Here is a 20,306-nt window from a genome sequence, read left to right on the forward strand (position 1 = left end):
TTCAATGTTTTCAATGCCAATAGCTATGTGTTCACAGTTCTATATTTTAAACAATTTTACTGTAATTTTCTAGAAAAAAGGAATTAAATGTTGAAGATCAATGTGATGAAAACCTTGAAAGAGAAATGTCTTCTTCCCAGGCATGTGAAAGATAGTCCTGGAATTATTAAGAGGGACAGGTGATACAGATAAACCATGCCCTTTCGCCCTTCCAGGCCACCATATCAGAATTCAGTTATGCCATGTTCTTCTCACTCAACATAGACCTTTTCAGGATTACTTGTTGAACTGTCTTCACCCTCTGGGCCTCAGTGAGCCCACCTGTAACACGGAGATGAAGAACTAGACCAGAAACTCTGAATCTGAACAACACTGACACCTAACAAGATTGGCCGAATTGGGTGTGTGTCTGTGTGTGGCTTTTCTCCTGGAAGGGGGAGTGCCCAGTTGTAATTGGAAATTTAAATAGGTCTCCGTTCTCAAAAAATGAAAAACAAAACCCACAAGTCTAGGAGCAGGATCATAGGCTCAAAGACAGAGAAGCCATCTACAGAGGTCTTTCTCTGCTTTAGAGTTATTGGGAATCGTCACGGAAGACCAAGGTGCTAGGGCAGGTGATGAGGACAGGTCTTGAATTTCTTCTGGAAATTGTAACTCTAATTGATGTAACTTTAAGCCTCCTGTGGCTAATTATTTTACTCAAAATAACAGTAAAAGGATGTACTGATACCCACAAAGCTCTACAGACTCTTGTCCTCATGCAGTGTGCTAGGGTGTCCCCATCGGTGTCCATGCTTTACTCCAGCTCCCGGGTCTTCCAGGCTCTGCACATCACCAGGAACCAGTTGCCATCATGGGCAGGGCCTTTGCCTTCTACCAGGTTATCACAGTCAGGAATCCGGGTTCCCCTTCAGATAGGGTCAGGAGCACAAGAGGGCATGATGGACACCCCCTAAAGAACTAGGGAATCTTGCAATTTGCTGTGAGTGATGAGACAAGGGAACAATGGTTGCCTCCCCCATGAGACCAGGGACCTCTCTCTATGATTGCTTCACTAAGCTCAAATCTTGCTTACTCTCCAACTGCCTTCAAAATTGGTCTTTCTGTTGTCCCCAGTTGCCAGCAAGTTAACTCAGTAGGGCCAATTTCTTGTTCTCCATACTGTAGAGTCAGTGCCCTTCCATTTGCAGTTCATGTCCATTCCTGCTGTGGTGCATGCCCAAGGAACTCTGTGCTTTTTATTTTTTTTATTATTCTGGTAAGAACACGTAACATTGTCCTCTTAAAATATTTTAAGTGTCTAATACATTATTGACTGTAGGTACAGTGTTGTACAACAGATCTCTAGAGCTTATTCCTTTGCTTTTTATCCCAGTTTGCTTGTACATGCATGTATGAGAAGTGGAAAAGGGGGGAAAGTGGAGGGGGGGGCCCTTAGAGGTCTCCAGGAGGGGCATGGAAGCAAGGGTGGGCCTCAAGATTCACATTCACAGCCCAGTGAATGATGTGTGCACCTGTCCCTAGTGTGGTTGTGGGACCAAGTGCTGTGTGGAAGTCTTGGAAAGTCTCAGGTCTGGCTGGAGCACCTGGAAGTGGGTTTATGGGTGGTTGTGGGGCTGCATAGATCATTCTGGAATGCCATAGTGTCTTAGCTCAGGTTCCCTAAGACACAGATGCTGAAGCTGAGGTTTGCATGCAGGGATTTAATTGGGAAACTCATGATCAGTTCTGAGTAATGAAGTCAGTAGAATAACTAGAGAAAAGTTACACAGGAATGTCATTAGAACATGGCCTAAGCTGAGCCAACAGAGAGCTTGGGCAGCAGGAGGATGGACACATTGGTTCCGAGGGGGTGGATCCCAGGGGTGCACTGCAGCATCCACTTCAAACAGAAATTTCTGTGGCATCTTTTGGGAGTGCAAAAATCATCATGCAACCCATGGGGAAACTCAGAGATCATTTTGGGGGTTACCTTTGTTATTTGCAGGTATTTAGGATCACAAATCAGGAAGGTTTCAGTTGCATTTTGGAAGATCCAAATGAAATTTTGGAGTGTTTCCTTGGAAGATGTTGGAGTCTCATTGGAGTACATGCATCACTGGAGACATCTCTTTTTAAATACTAGATTTTGGTAGTACTCCTGTTTAGGATGAAGTTATTATTAGTGAAAATATGGTGCCTTGGTCAGTGTGTTTTTGGGTGTCCTTATGTGTAGTATTCCGTCATATGTGCGTGAGTTACTGATGTTTGTAATGCCTTTTTTGATTTCATAGCAGTATGGAGGAATCATTATGGGGTGTCTATGGAGTGTGTTAGACCCCATTAAAGTTTGTAAGAGGATCTGAGTACAGAAGAGAAAGAGTAACGGGGCTGGCCCGGTGGCGCACTGGAGAGTGCGCCGCTTGGGAGCGCGGCGGCACTCCCGCCGAGGATTCGGATCCCACATACAGACCGGCTGCTCACTGGCTGAGCGAGGTGCGGGTGCAACACTGAGGGCTGCGATCCCGTTGCCGGTCCCGGTCCGGTACGGGCACGACACTGAGGGTTGTGATCCGTTGCCGGACACGAAAAAAGACAAAAAAAACGAAAAAAAAAAAAAAAAAAAGAGAAAGAGTAAGGCCTAAGGCTCAGGTGGTAGATTATTTACATTAGGGAGGGCTTGCTGGTCCATGGGCACAATTTGACATGCTGTAAGGGCACGTGACCTTGGGAAAGATTGTTCCAAGAATCAGAGGGCAGACACCATCACAGTGACTTGCAGTAAAAAGGCTCATCCTTGCAACTGTTTTGGGAAAGATGCAGCTACTACCTCCTTGCTGCCAGGTCAGTGTTGGTTATTCTCTTCTGGCCTCTCCCTGCCTGTCCCAAAACAGACACATGCACACGCACGTACACACAGTCACGAGGCAGCTGATGAACGTAGAGGCAAGGTGTGCTAAACTAGACGTAGAACACAGATATTTCTCCAAAGAGGAGAGGCCCTAGATCCTGGGAAAAGAGTTAAGGGAGAGAAAGGGGATTGCTCTGTGGGGAGTACAGCCTCCTAATGGCAGGGAGACTCAGGAACTGAAGAAAGGAAAAGCTTTGTTTATTCTGACCAGCTGATGCTTGTGCTCAGCAGTTGGTAGAATGGAATGGGATGAGCTAATGGGGTCACATTAGAGAAAGGAATTTATCTTTCCACCCAACACACACACTTGCCATATATACACACTTCTCCCTTTTCCCACCGTCTTCTCTAGATTGGGAAATCTGATGCTTCCCCAAGTCAGTGACTTGAGAAAGAAAAGGGGTTTGCTTGTGTCTCTCCTTTATCTTCTCCCTCACATCATCTACCTTCTTCTACTGTTCTGTTCAGACACTGTCTTTCTGCTCTTCTACTAATCAGCTTGCACAATCCTGAGACCCAAGCAAGCCAGGATGGGGGTCTGTGAATATTTAAGCCAGTGTGATTGCAAAGTGAAAAAGCTTAGTCATCAGGGAGTTTTCTTTATTGAAGGATTCGGGCAGCCAGGAGGCCTCATCTCCTTGTGCCTAGTTTTAAGCTCTTTACTGGCAAAGTGCGTCTGCTCAGCTTCAGGCAGCTACTCCATGTGCCAACTCGATACCTTTCTGATTGAACTTAACACCTGCCCTTCCCACATATTGAGCAAGGAGGGTGGTCTGGGTAAAGGACCATTGGCTCTGTTCCTCAGCTGTTCCTGGTCAGATCCCTCTTCACTCACAATGAAGACCATTCCAAGGACAAACAGGACCCCTGCATACATCAGTCTCCCAAAGTGAAGGCCTTGCCAGAGGGTGCACTGGTATTACTCTGTGTGTTCTAAGGAACTTTTATATATGCCAGGTTTTTTTTGTCTGTACCAGAGATAAAAATGGTAAACTAACATAATATACTCCTTTACCAAACCTAGGTGTGTTTTTTTTTTAATGATGGAGACAAATAAATCCTTCCCGTTACTAACAGTCACTCAAGTCAAATGCCCTAAAGCACAGGACTGTTGTTATAATCGTTCTCCTGGGGACTTCCTACTTCCTTGCTTCTTCCTGACATCACCATCACTTCCAACTCTTTCTTCTCTCTACCTGTCCCCTTGTGGCTGATCATAGCTGGAAGAAACGTCCACCCAGATTGACTGGTTTCATATTTTTCTTCCAGATCCTCTTGCATTCCCTTATTTGACTATTTTACATCTTCTACTTTAGAGAGCTGCTCAGAAGTCCAACTTCTCCTCATCTGTCTTTTTCCTCAGTCAGAGACCGTGGTTGTACCTCCCCTGAGCTCCTGGATGCAAGTGGAAATGTCTCCCCTAACTGGTCTACCCGACTCCCCTAACTGGTCTACCCGACTTCCTCAAGGCATTTGTTCTCTGCTCAGTAGTGACTGGGAGCACGGTATTGATAACACCAAGGTCAAGCGTTCGGATGCTTGTACAGGGCAGCCACCAAAAAAAAAAAGTGTTGCCTGGGAATGGTCTGACCCTGACCCAGGCTGTTGCTGACCCTACAATTGTGCACTACTTACCACCCCGCTCACAGTACCAGGATGGTACAGCATCCTTCCTCCCCTGCCTCATCAATTTTTACTTCGAGAATTATTTTGACCAGCATACCCGGATGGTGATAACATACATCAAAATGCTCATGAACACATACACACACACACACACACACACACAGAAAGCATTTTTAGTCCTTTCATTTTTTGTTCTTTAAAAGAAAAATATCCTCTACTACATTTTTGCTTCTAATCAGTACCCATTTTTTTCTCCCATTCAGAGCCCAATCACTAAAAACTTGCTGTTGTCTGTTTTCACTTCCTGCCTCCCTACCTCACATGAACCCCAACCAGTCAAACATTCACATCCACCATTCCACTGTCCCTTCCTTTTACAGTCCCCAGTAATCTCCCCACTTCTAAATCCAATAATTAATTTTCTGTCCTTAACTTACTTGTCCTATCATCGTATTGTACAACTGATTACTTCCTCTTCCCTGAAACTTTTTATTCTTAGCTTTGAGGGCATCCTACTAACCTTTAAAAATCTATATTCTTTCATCTTCCTCCTGATCACTCCTTAGCATCTTCTGCTGGTATCTCCAACTTTCTGTCCTATACGTGTTACAGTGTCCCAGGGCTCAGACCATGTGCCACTTCTCTCCTCTGACTGCACTCACTGCTTGCCATATCATGTCATCTCATGGCTTTAAATGGTGTCTCCATTTTCCCTCTCCACCTATACCTCTCACCTGAAATCTAGAATCTTCTGTACAGTTGTCTCTTTGACATCTCCAACTTTGTATGTTCAAAAGTGACTTCCCCAAGAGAAAAAAAAGAAAGTGGCTCCCCCAAGAGAATTTCACCTACAGTACACATCTCAGGTAAGGCCAGCCCTCCAACTTCCTAAGGTTTAGGTGACCATCTAAGAATACATGTAAAATACTGAGATACTACCGTGTTTGTAAGTGTCTTAGTTTATAAAATAAAAAATTACGTGTTTGCTTAAAACAAGTGAAGGAATACATCATTTCCAAAATTCTATTGAGGCATAGCACAGAAAGGTTTGGAGACCTCGGCCCTGGCTGACGTGTTTCCCGCAGTACCTGTGACCTCATCTCCTCACTGTGTCCTCGCTCACTCTGCTCCAGCCACACAGGCCTCTGCCCTTTTCCTGTGGTCAAGGTTGCTCCTGCCGCAGGGCCTTCACTTGAGCTGTCCCTCTACCTAGGACATTCTGGCCCCTCAGCTGTAGGTGGCACACACCCTTCCTTCCCTGGATCTTTTTTCTGATATCATCTTCTCTGGGGGTATTTCTGAGGAATGCTCATACCCCCAATTTAAAATTCCAGCCTCACCCACCTCTGGTCCACATTGCCTGTTGTGCATGTTTCTTTCTGCTCCTTCACCTCCCACTATCTGGATACTGGTGACAACAAGGCCCCAAGGGGACAGCAGAGCCAGAAGGTGGGGGGTATGCTGGGTTTGCCCCTCTGAGTGGTGCTCAGCCCTGGCAATGTGGTTCTAATGTACATTCAGCATTGTGCAGCAAGGCTCTGTGTCCTCCATTTCTGAGGGCCTAGATCTGCCTGTGGTCCTTGGAGGAGTGTGGGGTGCTGTGCCTTCCATGGGGTTAAGTAACGGTAGGGTCTTCGCCCTGAAGTGAGCTCAGTCCTGCCCAGCTCCTCACTGCTGCAGGGCATGTGTGGGATTCACCAGCAGGGGAGTGAGTTCTGAAGAAAGACACACTTGCTTTTCTTCCTGTAGGAGTTTGTTGTACCTGCGTCCCTCCTGATGCCATGGGCAGCCGAGAACTGTCTTCCACATGGTGAAGTCTCTCCTGTGTGTGTGGTTTTGGCCCAGGAAGGGGGTGTGTTGTATCTAAGCATTAAACAGCTTATTTTTGACATTCAGAATGGGCTTGTAAAGACTCATATTACCTGAGGAGGAAGGTCAAAAGAGGATGAAGAGGAAAGAAAAGGAATCAGGAATGGCTGTCACTCAGGTAAAGTGATATTCTCAGTTGATTGTTCTGTGTCTACTTCTTTTCTGACATGTGGGCATTGCAATTGCTCATCTTCTCTGACTCTGAAGTGTCCTGCTTGACGTGTTTGCTCACACTCACCCATGCCTTTCCTGAGTCCCTCTCATCTCCACTTAGATTCCATCTTACAGTAAGCCAGTGACACAAACTTGTGAAGAGGCTCTATGAGGCATGGGAATGGCTTCCCTCCCAAACGTAGATCGGAGACAGGATGTGGTCCTCATGGTGTCAGTGCTGTAGGGCAGCAGGTATTGTTTAGGGCCACGTTTGGATGCACTGTCAGCTCCCTGTAGAGCAGGATTAGAGAAGCTGCTCATGGAAGTCATGTGTTTATGTGCACAAAACCTGGTAAATTCTATGGTTTTTATAACACATCTAAAGCTAAAAGAGTGAGTGACTATGTGTCTGACTCCAAAAGTTTAATTATTGGGAAATCAATGGAAAGGACAGAAACAGACATCAGTGACTGAGGATGGTTTATCGTGTTTATGTGCACAAAACCTGGTAAATTCTATGGTTTTTATAACACATCTAAAGCTAAAAGAGTGAGTGACTATGTGTCTGACTCCAAAAGCTTAATTATTGGGAAATCAATGGAAAGGACAGAAACAGACATCAGTGACTGAGGATGGTTTATTCCATCACCCCCCCCCCCTTTTTTTTTTTTGGTGGTTGGCTGGTACAGGGATCAAACCCTGGACCTTGTTGGCAGCACCACGCTCTAACCACCTGAGCCCATCATCTATTTCAAATACAGAATCAACCTAAATATTCTAACAGCAGGAGATTGATTAAACCATTCTCAGCCCATCCGTCCAATGGAGACTGTGGTGGTCGTACAGGGACTCTTGTGCAGCAGGTGTTTTAGGTATAAATGGTTATAATTTTGATCATACATCAGAGAATATCTGCTTTGTCATCTGAGAGGATGGAGACATATTCTCGTTTCACCAATTGTTATGAAATATATTTCTTTTATTCTAAACATCATGTGATGTATATATTTGTTTTATAGTAAAACTGCAACTGAAGATGCAGCTTAGGCCCTAAGATATAAAGCATCCGCTTTTCCTGTCATATCCTCTATCCTCCCTCATGTCTCAATGAGGAACTATTGTTGTCAGTTCTGTGGCAAGAGTCAGTGCATGACTTGTACAAATGAATTTACACAATGGTAAATTTTAGAAAAAATTCTTTTTTTTTTTTTTTTTCCTTTTTGTCTTTTTTCGTGTCCGGCAACGGATCGCAACCCTCAGTGTCGCGCCCGCACCGGACCGGGACCGGCAACGGGATTGCAAACCTCGGTGTCACGCCCACACCTCGCCCAGCCAGTGAGCGGGAACCGGTCTGTATGTGGGATCCGAACCCTCGGCGGGAGCGCAGCCACGCTCCCAAGCGGCGTACTGCTACAGTTGTTGACTTGAGTTCACTCTCCTTTTTAAATGTGTTTACTGCCATACACTCACCTCTTACTGCTGCTTTCACTGTGTTCCATAAGTTTTGGTTTATTATGTTTTCATTTTCCTTGTCTCCAGATAGTGTCTAGATTCTGTTTTCTTCTTTGACCCATTGGTTTTTTAGAAAGAATTATTTATTTTCCACATATTTATGGACTGTTGGTTTTCTCCTGCTATCATTTTCTAAATCCATTCTATTGTGGATGGAGAAAACTTGAAAGATTTCAATCTCCTTAAATTTTTTTTTGTGACCTAATTTTTGTTTTGTGACCTAATACGTGATCTATCCTGGCAAGGTTCCACATGCACTTGAGAGAAAGATGTATTCTGGTGCTGTTGGGTGGAATGTTCTGCGTAGATCTGTGAGGTCCACTTGGTCTGTAGTGTCACTGAAGTCCTGTTTCCTTATGGATCTTCTGTGTGGTTGTTTTATCCATTAGTGAAAGTGGAGCATTGTTGTGTCCTACTGTCACTGTGCTGCTGTCTCCTGCTCCCTTTAGTTCTGGTAATGTTTGCTTAATACTTTGGAGTTCTAATGTTACGTACATATTTAATTATAATTGGTATATCTTCCTGCTGAATTGGCCCTTTTGTCATTATTTAAAGTCTCTCCTTGTCTCTTATGACGATATTTGTAGTAAAGTCTTTTTGTGTTTGTGTGATATAAGTATAGCCACACCTGCTCTCTTAATATCTCATTTGTGTGGAATATCTGTCTACGTACTTTCACTTTTAGCTTATGGGTGTCCTACATAGGTCAGTCTTCTATAGACAGCGTGTTGTTGGATCTTATTTCTTCTTCGGCCATTCTGTGTCTTTTGATTGCAGCATTTAATATGTTAAAATAAATACTGATAGGGAAGGACTTATTATTGCCATTTTGTTCATCGTTTTCTCTCTTTCCTGTAATTCTTTTGTTAATCTTTTATTCCCTTCCTGCTTTCTTTTGTGTGTTGTGGATTTTGTGTAGTGGCTTCCTTTGATTCTCCTCTCATTTCCTTTGTGTATATCCTATAGCTATTTTCTTTGCCATTACCATTACAATTATAAAAAACATAATGTTATTACAGTCTTCTAACTGTACAGCAGCTTAAATTTCTTACGTATTAAAACTCTACCTCTTTATATATACCCCCACCTTTTTGTTATTTATGACACAAACTGCCTGTTTTAATTTTTTTATTTTATGTTTTTAGGCGTTTTTTTTTTAAAACAAAAGATGACCGGTAAGGGGATCTTAACCCTTGACTTGGTGTTGTCAGCACCACCCTCACCAGTAAGCTACACAGCCATCCCTATATGGGATCCGAACCCGAGGCCTTGGTGTCATCAGCACCGCACTCTCCCAAGTGAGCCACGGGCCGGCCCCTATGCTTTTAGTTTTTTTAAGTGAAGTCAATTGAACCAGTGGGAGTACCTATTTTTAATATTGTGTATACCTTAACATGAATTTATAATTACTTTTTATGCTTTTTAATACAATCCTATACCAAATATAAAAGTGATCGACACGCTTATATTAAAATATTACAGGATTCTATATTTGTCTATGTACTATCTTTATTAGTGAGTTTTGTATTTTTGTATCATTTTGTGTGCTTTTATTGTTCTTTCATATCAACATGGATGACTTCCTTCAGCATTTCTTATGGTGTTCAGCTCCCTCAACTTTTGTTTATCTGGAGATGTCTTAATTTCTCCTTTTTTGAAGGACAGATCTGTCAGATATCAAATTTTTAGTTGGCAGGAGTTTTTTTTTGTTTTTTTTCCCAGCACTTTGAATATATCATTGCACTCCTTCATAGTCTAGAAAGTATCTGCTGAGAAATCTTACATGGGAAGTTGCTTTTCTCTTGTTGCTGTCAAGATTTTCTTTGTCTCTGACTTTTGGCCATTTGATCATGATGTGTTTTAGTGTAGGTCTCTTATATCCTAGCTGGATTTCCTTAAGCTTCTTGAATTTATATGTTGATTTCTCTCTTCAGTTTGGGAAGTTTCAGCCACCATTTCTTTAAAAAGGCTCTATGCCCCTCTTTCTTTTTCTGTTCTTTCTGGTGCTCATAATACCTATGATATCACACTTGCAGGTGTCCTGTAAGTCCCTTAGGCTGTCTTCATTTTTGTATATTCTTTTTTCTTTTTGTTCTTCTGCCTTATTTCAAAAGTCCTGTCTTGAGTTGACTCTCTTCTGCCTGGTCAAGTATGTTATTGAACCCCTGTAGTTAATTTTTTCAATTCAGTTGTATTTTTCAGCTCCAGAATGTTTGTGTAGTTCTTCATAGATTCTATCTCTTTGGTGGTATTTTCAATCTTGTTCATGCATTATTTTTCTGATTACCCAAAGTTGGCTGTGTGTGTTTTTTTTTCACTCGTTGAGCATTCATATGACTTAATTTCAATTCTCTGGTAATTCACAGATCCTCATTTATTGAGTGTCAGTTTGTGGAGTTTTTGTTTGCCTTAAGGTATGGACCAGGTTTCCTTTTGTCTTTCTGTGTCTTGTTATCTTTCCTTGGGACTTAAGCATTTCAGAAATCAGCCACCTTTCCCCAGTTTTTGATGTCTGGATTCATACAGGCAGGGCATTCTTCTATCATCCCAGCTAGAGATTCTGGAGATCTCTCAGAACCTTCCTAAGGATGTAGTCTCTGTGGGCTTTTATTTGTAATCTCCTAACTAAAAGCCATGCCAGTTTCTACTCAGGAGATCCCTTATTATTTGTCTGTGATACTGTAGTATGTCTGGTATTTCAGCAAGTTATAGGTGGATCTCCACTTAGTTTCTGCCAGTTTTACTGCGGAAGTTGATTATGTTCATCATCTTTGTTCTCAGTGGCCCATACCCTGGCACCCTGTTACATTCATGCTTATATTCAGGCAAGAGAGAAACCAGTCCCTCAGACAGTCCTGAAAAGCCAAAATATGGGGTGAATGCCTGGGGGTGCAGGAACATTTAAAATGGTTCTGGATTTTCACAAAGGCAATTGGTTCATATAGTATATTGTTGTCAAATCTGTGTCTGTGTTGGGGAAGTAGGTTCTGTGGCTTCCAGTTTTTCTGTCTGGCTGATACTACTCCTTCAGTAGAGTTTTATAAGTTCTTCACATAGTTCTGATAATTACAAGAGTAATTAGATGCAGTGGTGTGTTTGCTCATGTCTTGTAATTAGGTGCAACGGCAAAAATGCTCATTGATTGTAAGAATATGTCTCTGTGTGTGTATATGTGTCTGTGTTGTTTTTAAATTAGTACTACTAAAAAAGGATGACTTTTTTTCAGTATGTTATTAGCGTCTATAGTTAACCAATATTTTCTTTTTCTAGGTTGCAGTCTTGTCATCTGTTAATTTTAACAGTTCTAGGTCTTTATTCTCTTCCCCCTTTTGTTTTTCTTATTTTCTCTCTCTACTGGTTGCTGCCCAGGCATCCTGTGCATTGATGACTGACTGCAGCCCTTTTCTCTCTGCCTTAATTTAGGGGAAATGTATCCAGTGTTTACCGCTGATTGTGATGTTTCATGAAATGTTGTTTTAGAATGGGTTTTTACATTTCTAAATATCCTTTTTGGCCTGATTTTTTGTTATCCAATAATTTCTTCCAGTATGTACTGCTGTGAACATACATTAATACTACAGATTAAGATAAAAAAAAAGTATCTCCTAATCTTAAATCATTGTTTTACATATGCAATAAACTAATAAATCCCATTCATTTATGTGAATGCTTCTATTTCTAAATTGAAATGGATATATTTTTGAATATAGGTATTTAATGGCTGCTGGAATTCAAGTTTCTATATTTTTTTATGTTGTACCATTTTCTTAATACTTTAACACACAGCAATGTTGAGAAATTACATTAAGTGCAATTTATATATTTCATTGTCTGAACATGCAAATGAACAAAAATAATGAGAAAACATTACCAAAAAGAGATATTGAGAAACAATCCCTCTTATTTCAGTTAATGTAAGTGTGTATGTATGTATGTGTATGAACGCAGGATTTCCAGTCCCATGGTCTTTTATCAAAGACACATTATCATCTTAAGTGTTTTATATGTTTTAAGAGTTGACACTATATCTAAAATGTTTTCCATGACCTTAAATTTGTTCTGCACTATCACATTAATAAGTTAAATAGTAAGAATACAGTACAGTTAGGGTTCTCCAGGGAGACAGAATCAATAGCATATGTTATAAATATATGAGAGGGGATTTATTAGGGAAATTCACTCATGCAGTTGTGAAGAGAAGAATGTGTTTTTTATTACAGGGACTGCTGACTTTCAGGGATGTGGCCATAGAATTCTCTCAAGAGGAGTGGAAATGCCTGGACCCTGCTCAGAGGGCTTTATACATGGATGTGATGTTGGAGAACTACAGGAACTTGGTCTCCTTGGGTGAGGATAACTTCCTCCAGAAGTCAGGAATCTGCTCTTGTATGTCTTTATGTTTTTCCCTTGTGTGACTCTTAGGAACCCCCACATTGTTTGACTGAGACTGAAGCCCTGTTGACTCAAACAAAAAAGACTTCCTAATAAAACATCTGGACTTTGGGCCGGCCCGTGGCTCACTTGGGAGAGTGCGGTGCTGATAACACCAAGCCACAGGTTCGGATCCCCATATAGGGATGGCCAGTTCGCTCACTGGCTGAGCGTGGTGCTGACAACACCAAGCCAAGGATTAAGATCTCCTTACTGGTCATCTTTTTAAAAAAAACATCTGGACTTTAACTGTCCCCTTTCTTCAGATGTTCTGCCCCCTTCATGTTACATCAGTCATGAATCCAGAGATAAAGTATGCATAAAACCTTATAGCAGACTTTTACAATAGTCAATTTTGTTTTTTACCATTGTCTTTCTGGTTCAATCTTCTTGGAAGAGACTTAGATATCTGCATATTATAGTATTTCCGTGGCATTTAGAAGAAACCAATCAGCAGATGAATTTGCGAAATATTTTTCAGAATCCCAACCCTATGTTTAAGTTAGGTGAGGGAACATTAGCGTGGGGATTCTGGAAAATCCTCAGCACATCATGTTTCTTACTTTTCATATGCAGGAAACTCTTTTTTTGACCTGAGTGTTATCTCTTTGTTGGAGCAAGGGAAAGAGCCCTGGACTGTGAAGAGCCAAGTGAAAATAGCAAGAAACCCAAATGGGTGGGAATGGATCAAAGCTGTGGACCCAGGTAAGAGCTCAGATGAGCAGAGTGGAAGCCCCACCATTAAATAGTGTTTGGGGCCTGGCCAGTGAGCTCACATGGTTAGAACATGGTGTTGATAACATGAAGGTCAAGGGTCTGGATCCCCATGCTGGCCGGCTATCCAAAAACAAAAAACAAAACAAAACCCAAATAACGTTTGGGAAACTCTCTGCAAGTGGGAGAGTTCTATGGGAAAACAGAAGTTCATTTCTTTGAAGCTCTAAGAGGAAATTTTTCTTTTCCCTCACTTATTCCTATGTTTTTCAGACATGAAATATTTTATTCTCCCACCCTGCAGAGGTACAGAATGAACTCATTTCTCTCTTTGTGGCCATTTCCAGATTTTTGCTTCCAGGTCCAGAATGCTAGGAACATTCTTGTACATGTCTTCTGGAATCTATATATATACTATTTTCTTGAATAAGTGGAAATAGAACTCATGGGACACTCAGTTTTATAAATTTCATAGCAAATATTGGAAGAGATGTAAAGCCTGCTTTTCTCCTATATAGTCACACTACCTCCCTTTTGCCCCCTGCCTGTCGTGCATTTCCCGCATTTAAGAATTCATTGGTATTATGCTGCTTGCTAGTCAATTCTTTTCTTCCAAGATCACAATTTTAACTTCCCTAATACAATTACATTCCCACATATTTGGAAGGACAAACTGTGCTCCCACATGCGCATAACTCCATTCACTCTTCTCTTGCCCTTCCTCTGTCCTGGCCTTTCCTCACATGGTACATGAGTGGGATTCACTATACTGTCACTTTGAGGCATATTAATTTAATATTCCTTAACACCCCAGTTTCCACAGGCCTCCCATACTGTGTTCACTGTGTAAGGCAGGACCCCTACTCATCTACTGGACAACTTTGCCAGGACATAGCCTAAACCAAAATGTGCTTCAGGTGATCACTCAGATACCATTGTCTATAAGGGATGGCTGAGTAACACTATCAGCAACATGGCCCAGTTCTTGTATCTCCTTTAAAGTATTTATTCTGTGATCCTTGTATTTGCTATGACGTGTTATTCTCCATACCACCTTGGTAGACAATCACGCATAAGAACATGTTGTCTGAGACTGCAGGTCAAGGATCAAATCCTGTTTCTCATTGTGTGTAATTTGGAGTTAAATACATTAATAGTATGGGCCTGCTGTCCTTATTTGAAAAATACTGATAATTTACCTCAAGGTTTTTAAAACAAGTCATTGCTATTAGATGGCTTACAATACTGCATGTTTTAAGGGCTGGCTCGTGGCTCACTTAGTAGTGTGGTGCTGATAACACTGAGTGAAGGGTTAAGATCCTCTTACTGGTCATCTTAAAAAAAATTACATGTTTTATACTGAAGACTCATAATTTTCTTTGATTAATAAGATTTATCAATCTTGTCCCACGTTTATGATGAGATGCTCCTTTGCTTGTCTTAGTTAACTCTCATTACAATAACATGGTTTTTATTATTTGGAAGAATCCAAATTTTCCCGGTGGTGTTATTTTTTGCAGTTCACAATTACCACTTATTTAAATTATTCATTACAAGGGCCAGCCTGTGGCTCAGTTGGGAGAGTGCGGTGCTGATAGCACCAAGGCCATGGGTTCGGATCCTATATAGGGATGGCTGGTTAGCTCACTGGCTGAGTGTGGTGCTGGCAACACCAAGCCAAGGGTTAAGATCCCCTTACCGGTCATCTTAAATAAATAAATAAATAAATAAATAATTCATTACATAAGTCTGCTATGCATTATTTACCATTACAGTATGTCATGCTGCATTTTACCATTTTTGTGCACAATAAATATACTTTACATATATATGATATAATTGTTCTTTCTCTCCAATCATGAGACAGCCGTGTGTTTTCTACCAATTGGTATGGGCTTTGGGGTCATGGTGGAAAAGTAGTCCTTCATCGGTGCTAACATAGGGTTGTGTAATGTGAATGTTTTGATCCTAGGTTGTTTGAAACTACACTTCTGTAGAATGACTTTGAGTTACATGTAATCACCCATCCTTTATTAAAGACTATTTCTTTTGTATTTTTAAAAATTGACGGTAATGGTTGTGAAGTTTTGTAACTTTGTTCAATGTAAGTATTACTTTTGATGTAATATTATATTTTTCAATATTTATTTACCATCTGTAATTAATCACAAATATATGGTTCTTTATATCTTGTAGATCTCTCTCCTAAATGTATGTTTAAGGAATTACTATCAAAAAAGAATAATAATAAAGAAGTATTGCAAACATTGATGTTGGAAAGACGTAAAGACCATGACACTGAAGATTTTTACTTTAGAGAAATCCAGAAAAATACATATGTCTTTGAGTGTCAGAGGAGAGATGATGAAAGAAATTACAAGGGAGAGCTGATGACCCAGAAAGAAAATCTCATTAGTAGAAGATATCAACATGATAGAAAAGATGCAGAAAACAAGCCTTTTAAGAATCAGCTTGGTTTAAGCTTTCCATCACATCCGCCTGAACTGTGGTTATTTCCAGGTAAAGGGAAGACTTATGAATGTAATCAAGTTGAGGAGTCTGTCAACCATGGTGCCTCAGTTTCACCACTCCAAAGAATTCCTAACGGTATTAAAACCCACATTTCTCATAAATATCGGACTGATTCTATCTATTCTCCATTATTCATACAAGAACAGAAAGCACTCATTAAAGGAAAGTCTTATAAATATAACAAATGTGGCAAAGCTTTTAATCACATCTCACATCTCACTATACATCAGATAATGCATACCAGAAAGAAACCATGTAAATGTGATATTTGTGGCAAGGTCTGCAGTCAAAAATCAAACCTTGCAAATCATCAAAGAATCCATACTGGAGAGAAATCTTACAGATTTAGTAAGTGTGACAAAGTCTTTAGTATGCATTCAAGCCTTTCTGACAGTCAGGTAACCCATAGAGAAATACCTTACAAATGTAATGAATGTGGCAAGGTCTTCAGTCAAAATTCAAACCTTTCACGTCACAGGAAAATTCATACTGGAGAGAAACCTTACAAATGTCATGAGTGTGGTAAGGCTTTTTTCAGACGTGAATATCTTGTTGTGCATGAGAAAAATCATATTGGAGAGAAACCTTACAAATGTAGTGAATGTGGCAAGGTCTTCAGTTATAGTTCACACCTTGCACGTCATCAGGTAATCCACACTGGAGAGAAACCTTACAAATGCGATAACTGCGGCAAAGCCTTTAGTGAACGTTCAGTCCTTAGTAAACATCAGAGGATCCATACTGGAGAGAAACCTTATGAATGTAATGAATGTGGCAAGGTCTTCAGCCAAAATTCAAGCCTTGCAAGGCATTATAGAATTCATACTGGAGAAAAACCTTACAAATGTAATACGTGTGGCAAAGCCTACTGTGAGCTTGCAGGCCTTAGTAAACATCAGGTAATTCATACTGGAGAGAAACCTTACAAATGTAATGAGTGTGGCAAATCCTTCAGTTACAGTGCAAGCCTTGCATCCCACTGGCGAATTCATAACAGGGAGAAACATGTGTTTTGAGTGTGGCAAAGCCTTTAGTTTTTGTACAAGCTTTGCTAACCATCTTTTAGTTTATACTGGAGAGAAACCTTATGTGTGTAATCAGTATGGCAAGGCCTTTAATCAGCACTCACACTCACAACACATCAGTGAATGTATACTGGAGAGAAATTTTCCAAATGTAATGACTGTGATAAAGTCTTTCTTTGGCAACCACACCTCACCATGGAAAGCCTTTAATGAGTGTTCAGTCCTTATTAGACATGAGATAACCGTATTGGAGAGAAACCTTACAAATATAATGAATGTGGTCAGATCTTTAGTTGTAATTTACACTTTGCACAATATCAGAAAATTTATACTTAAGAGGAACCTTACAAATGCGATGAGTGGCAAACCCTCATCATGAATGTAAACATTAATCACCATCAGTGCAGTCGTATGGGAGGTTTATTCCTATCCATGTTCCTGGAAGAACAAGGATGCTGCTTTTTAAAATTAAATATTTGGATCCCTGAACTCACCAGCTGCCAAAAAAATTAAATTAAATATTGTCTTAATTAGCATTTGTGAGAGGCAGAGAATAGTGTAAACTGATGTCAGTCATCATACTTATTGCATTCATGACATAGCACCCTTCTCCAGACAGAGGACCACTGTGGGATATCAGAAAAGAATGCTTTTCCAACTGAATGTGAAATAGAACAGACCAAGACCTTAGAACACTGAGATTTTTGTGGGAGGAGAGAAATATGGACTGATTATGTGGTAGAAATGATGCAGGAGAAATGGTGGCCAACTATTCTTGAATGACAATAGTTGCTGTATATCAAAGGTCGACAAAAAAAAAAAAAATTATTATTCTTGAAATTGAAGACAGAACAATTATCACAGAAGTTTTAATTGAAAGAACCAGAATAGCGTGTTCTTGAGTAGTATTCATATTTAACTGCTGGCATTACATTTTGCTTCTGTTTTATTCAGAATGCATTATAGTTTTCATGTTTTAATTAATAAAATTGAATCTTTTTCATAACTTAAGACTGAAGTATGTATGACAATTTTTTTCCATGGTGGAATCAATGAACATGTTATTTGGGGAACATATAATCATAAATTTCACTAGAGTTATTCTCTGTGCACTCTGCCCTAATGTACTTATGTGGGTATAATGAAAATCTCATAGAAGCACATTTTAATGTTGCAACACAGAGATCAAGGGTTTGGATCTCTCTACCAGCCAGCAACAACAACAAAAAAGTACATTTTCAGATTCCAACACCCTAAACCATGCATTGCAGTTGATGAACAGTCACGATTTTATATTTCTATATGCCTTTTTCTTGTGTGTCCTCTACGACCTGTAGCATGCACTTTGATTTACATGAAGTGAAAATACTTATGAAATAAAAGAGAATTTGGGAATAAACATTAAAATAATACAATTTGTATGCATGTAGCACTCAGTGAGATCATTTGAAAGCATTAATATTAATGACATTATTTCCTCTTCAGAATGAACATATGCAGTGGGTGAATTAGTCCGTTTCTGCTGCTTACAACACAAATACCTGGAACTGGGTAATTTACATAGAAGCCATATTTATTGCTTACAGTTTCAGAGGCTGGGAAGTCCAAAGTCCAGTGAGGGCCTTGTTCTTGGTGGTGTCTCTACAGCTATGCAGGGTGTCACATGGTCGATGGCTTGTGTGAGAGAGCTAAGCTTTTCAGTTGTTCTCCTTTTAAAGCCATCAGAATCATGCCCATGACCACAATTAAACCATCAATGGGTTAATCCAATCACTTCTTAAAGGCCCCACTTTTCAATTACCATAAAAGGATTTCTCACCCTCTTAACACTGTTAGTGGGGATTAAGTTTCAGTGAGCTTTGGGGGGATACTCAACCCACAATAATGGGATTTTATAAACTAAAAACTTCACATATTCACCTCTATATTTTGTTTATTTGTACTTAAGATCACTCCACTACAACTGAACTAAACTCCACCTAAACTTTGGTTTGGATGTTGAGAATGATGATGCCATACAGTGAAGTGTTATGAGAATGTTTGTAGAAAGAGGAGGAAAAGGTGACTGGCCTAGGTGATTACTGGGTTGTGCTGCAGCAGTGGTATTTGGATGTGGTTTAAACTTCCTGCAGGTGCCAAAGAATAGATCACTTGTGGTGGCTGTCCAGATAATTGGTTAGAGCACAGTGCTGTAGAACCAAGGTCAAGGGTTCAGATCCCTGAACCAGCCAGCAAAAAAAATAGAGAGCACTTGGACTTTATTATCAGCTTGCCCAGATAGGCAGAATAGGAAGATGGAGTGGTGAAGCGTAAAAGGTGTTAATAGTCAGATTTCAAAACATTGAGTTAGACTCTGTAATACATTCTGCATGTTTACTCTTGAAAATCCTCAGTTCATGTTTGGGCAGGACCCCAATTTTCTTCATCCTAATGGATTCCTACATTACTTTTCCTGTTGTGCACATAGGTCTCATGGCACAATATGACTGCTGAGAATATTTGTGGAATACAGTTTAGGTAAATTGCCCCAAATATTTTTACAGTGGTTCAATGAAAACTGATCTGTGGATATGTTTTTTAGATAACAAATATGATTAAATATATTTGCTAGAATAGTATTTTTGCAAAGGGTATAAAATGTTAATTTTAGATTATGGTATTAAGCAATATATTACATGGTTCACTTTGAACTGTAGTAAAATTCCTGTTTGTTCATATATATGTATTTTTGTACCGTGTTTTATCCTTCTGTACGTTGTAATCCAGATTATGTGTTTAATTTACATTTCCTCCCTGTGTTACTCCAGTGAAAAGTTTAGGGGATACATAAATAAAGGTGTTGTTTGGAAACAAAATGTGACAAGAATGCACAAAAGGCAATGGCAGTTACAAAGTAGTTGCTCTATAAAAATGAAATAGGAGTATTTCTTTAAGTCTTTAATACAAGATGGTTATCCGAAATCTCTTTCTGTGGGTATGGCCTAAAATTTGGTCTTTGAAAATGAAATTGTTGGAGTGAGCAGAACTGAAACCATGTTAGGACCCAAAACTGCATGAGCTCTAGAAGATTTTAAAAGACAGATTTATTCTTAGTATACATTTATCTGAGTTCCATCTTTTCCTGTGATTATTTGATGTTTTGAACCTTGGTTACGGGGCAACATGACATTATTTACATAAATGTAAAGTTGTTTTCCAGCCAGCCTGTAGCTGCAGACTTGCTACCACACACATACTATCCAGACCCTGAGAAATCCAGAAAGACATCAATAAAGCTACGTGGATTTCTCCCCAAAGCCGGACCCCAAAATAACATCAGTGGGAACAGAAACCAGACAGAGCCTTGGTCAAAGCCTGTACCAGGCTCCCTGCATGGAGCCCCAACAGCTCACATCCCCCTCCTTCCTGCTCTTCATTTCACACATTCCATTCCCTCAAGCCTCTCTTTAAAAAATCCTCTGAGTTGGGGCCGGCCCGGTGGCGCACTGGATAGTGCGCCGCTTGGGAAGCGCGGCGGTGCTCCCGCCAGAGGGTTCGGATCCCACATACAGACC

At 40.3% G+C, this 20,306-nt stretch overlaps 1 protein-coding gene across 1 annotated transcript in view; it reads left to right on the forward strand.

Annotated features, from left to right (window-relative positions):
* LOC103600785 (zinc finger protein 28-like) overlaps positions 1-20,306 on the forward strand; it is a 45,556-nt gene that overhangs the window by 3,168 nt on the left and 22,082 nt on the right. The window contains 7 exon segments of the mRNA XM_008585116.1: positions 6,266-6,326; positions 6,413-6,503; positions 12,271-12,397; positions 13,058-13,186; positions 15,392-16,717; positions 16,797-16,853; positions 16,856-16,931. Coding sequence (XP_008583338.1) covers positions 6,462-6,503; positions 12,271-12,397; positions 13,058-13,186; positions 15,392-16,717; positions 16,797-16,853; positions 16,856-16,931 — 1,757 coding nt within the window. The 5' untranslated portion in view covers positions 6,266-6,326; positions 6,413-6,461.

This window comes from Galeopterus variegatus, unplaced genomic scaffold (assembly GCF_000696425.1).
Source record: "Galeopterus variegatus unplaced genomic scaffold, G_variegatus-3.0.2 Scaffold3460, whole genome shotgun sequence".
NCBI lineage: Eukaryota > Metazoa > Chordata > Mammalia > Dermoptera > Cynocephalidae > Galeopterus > Galeopterus variegatus.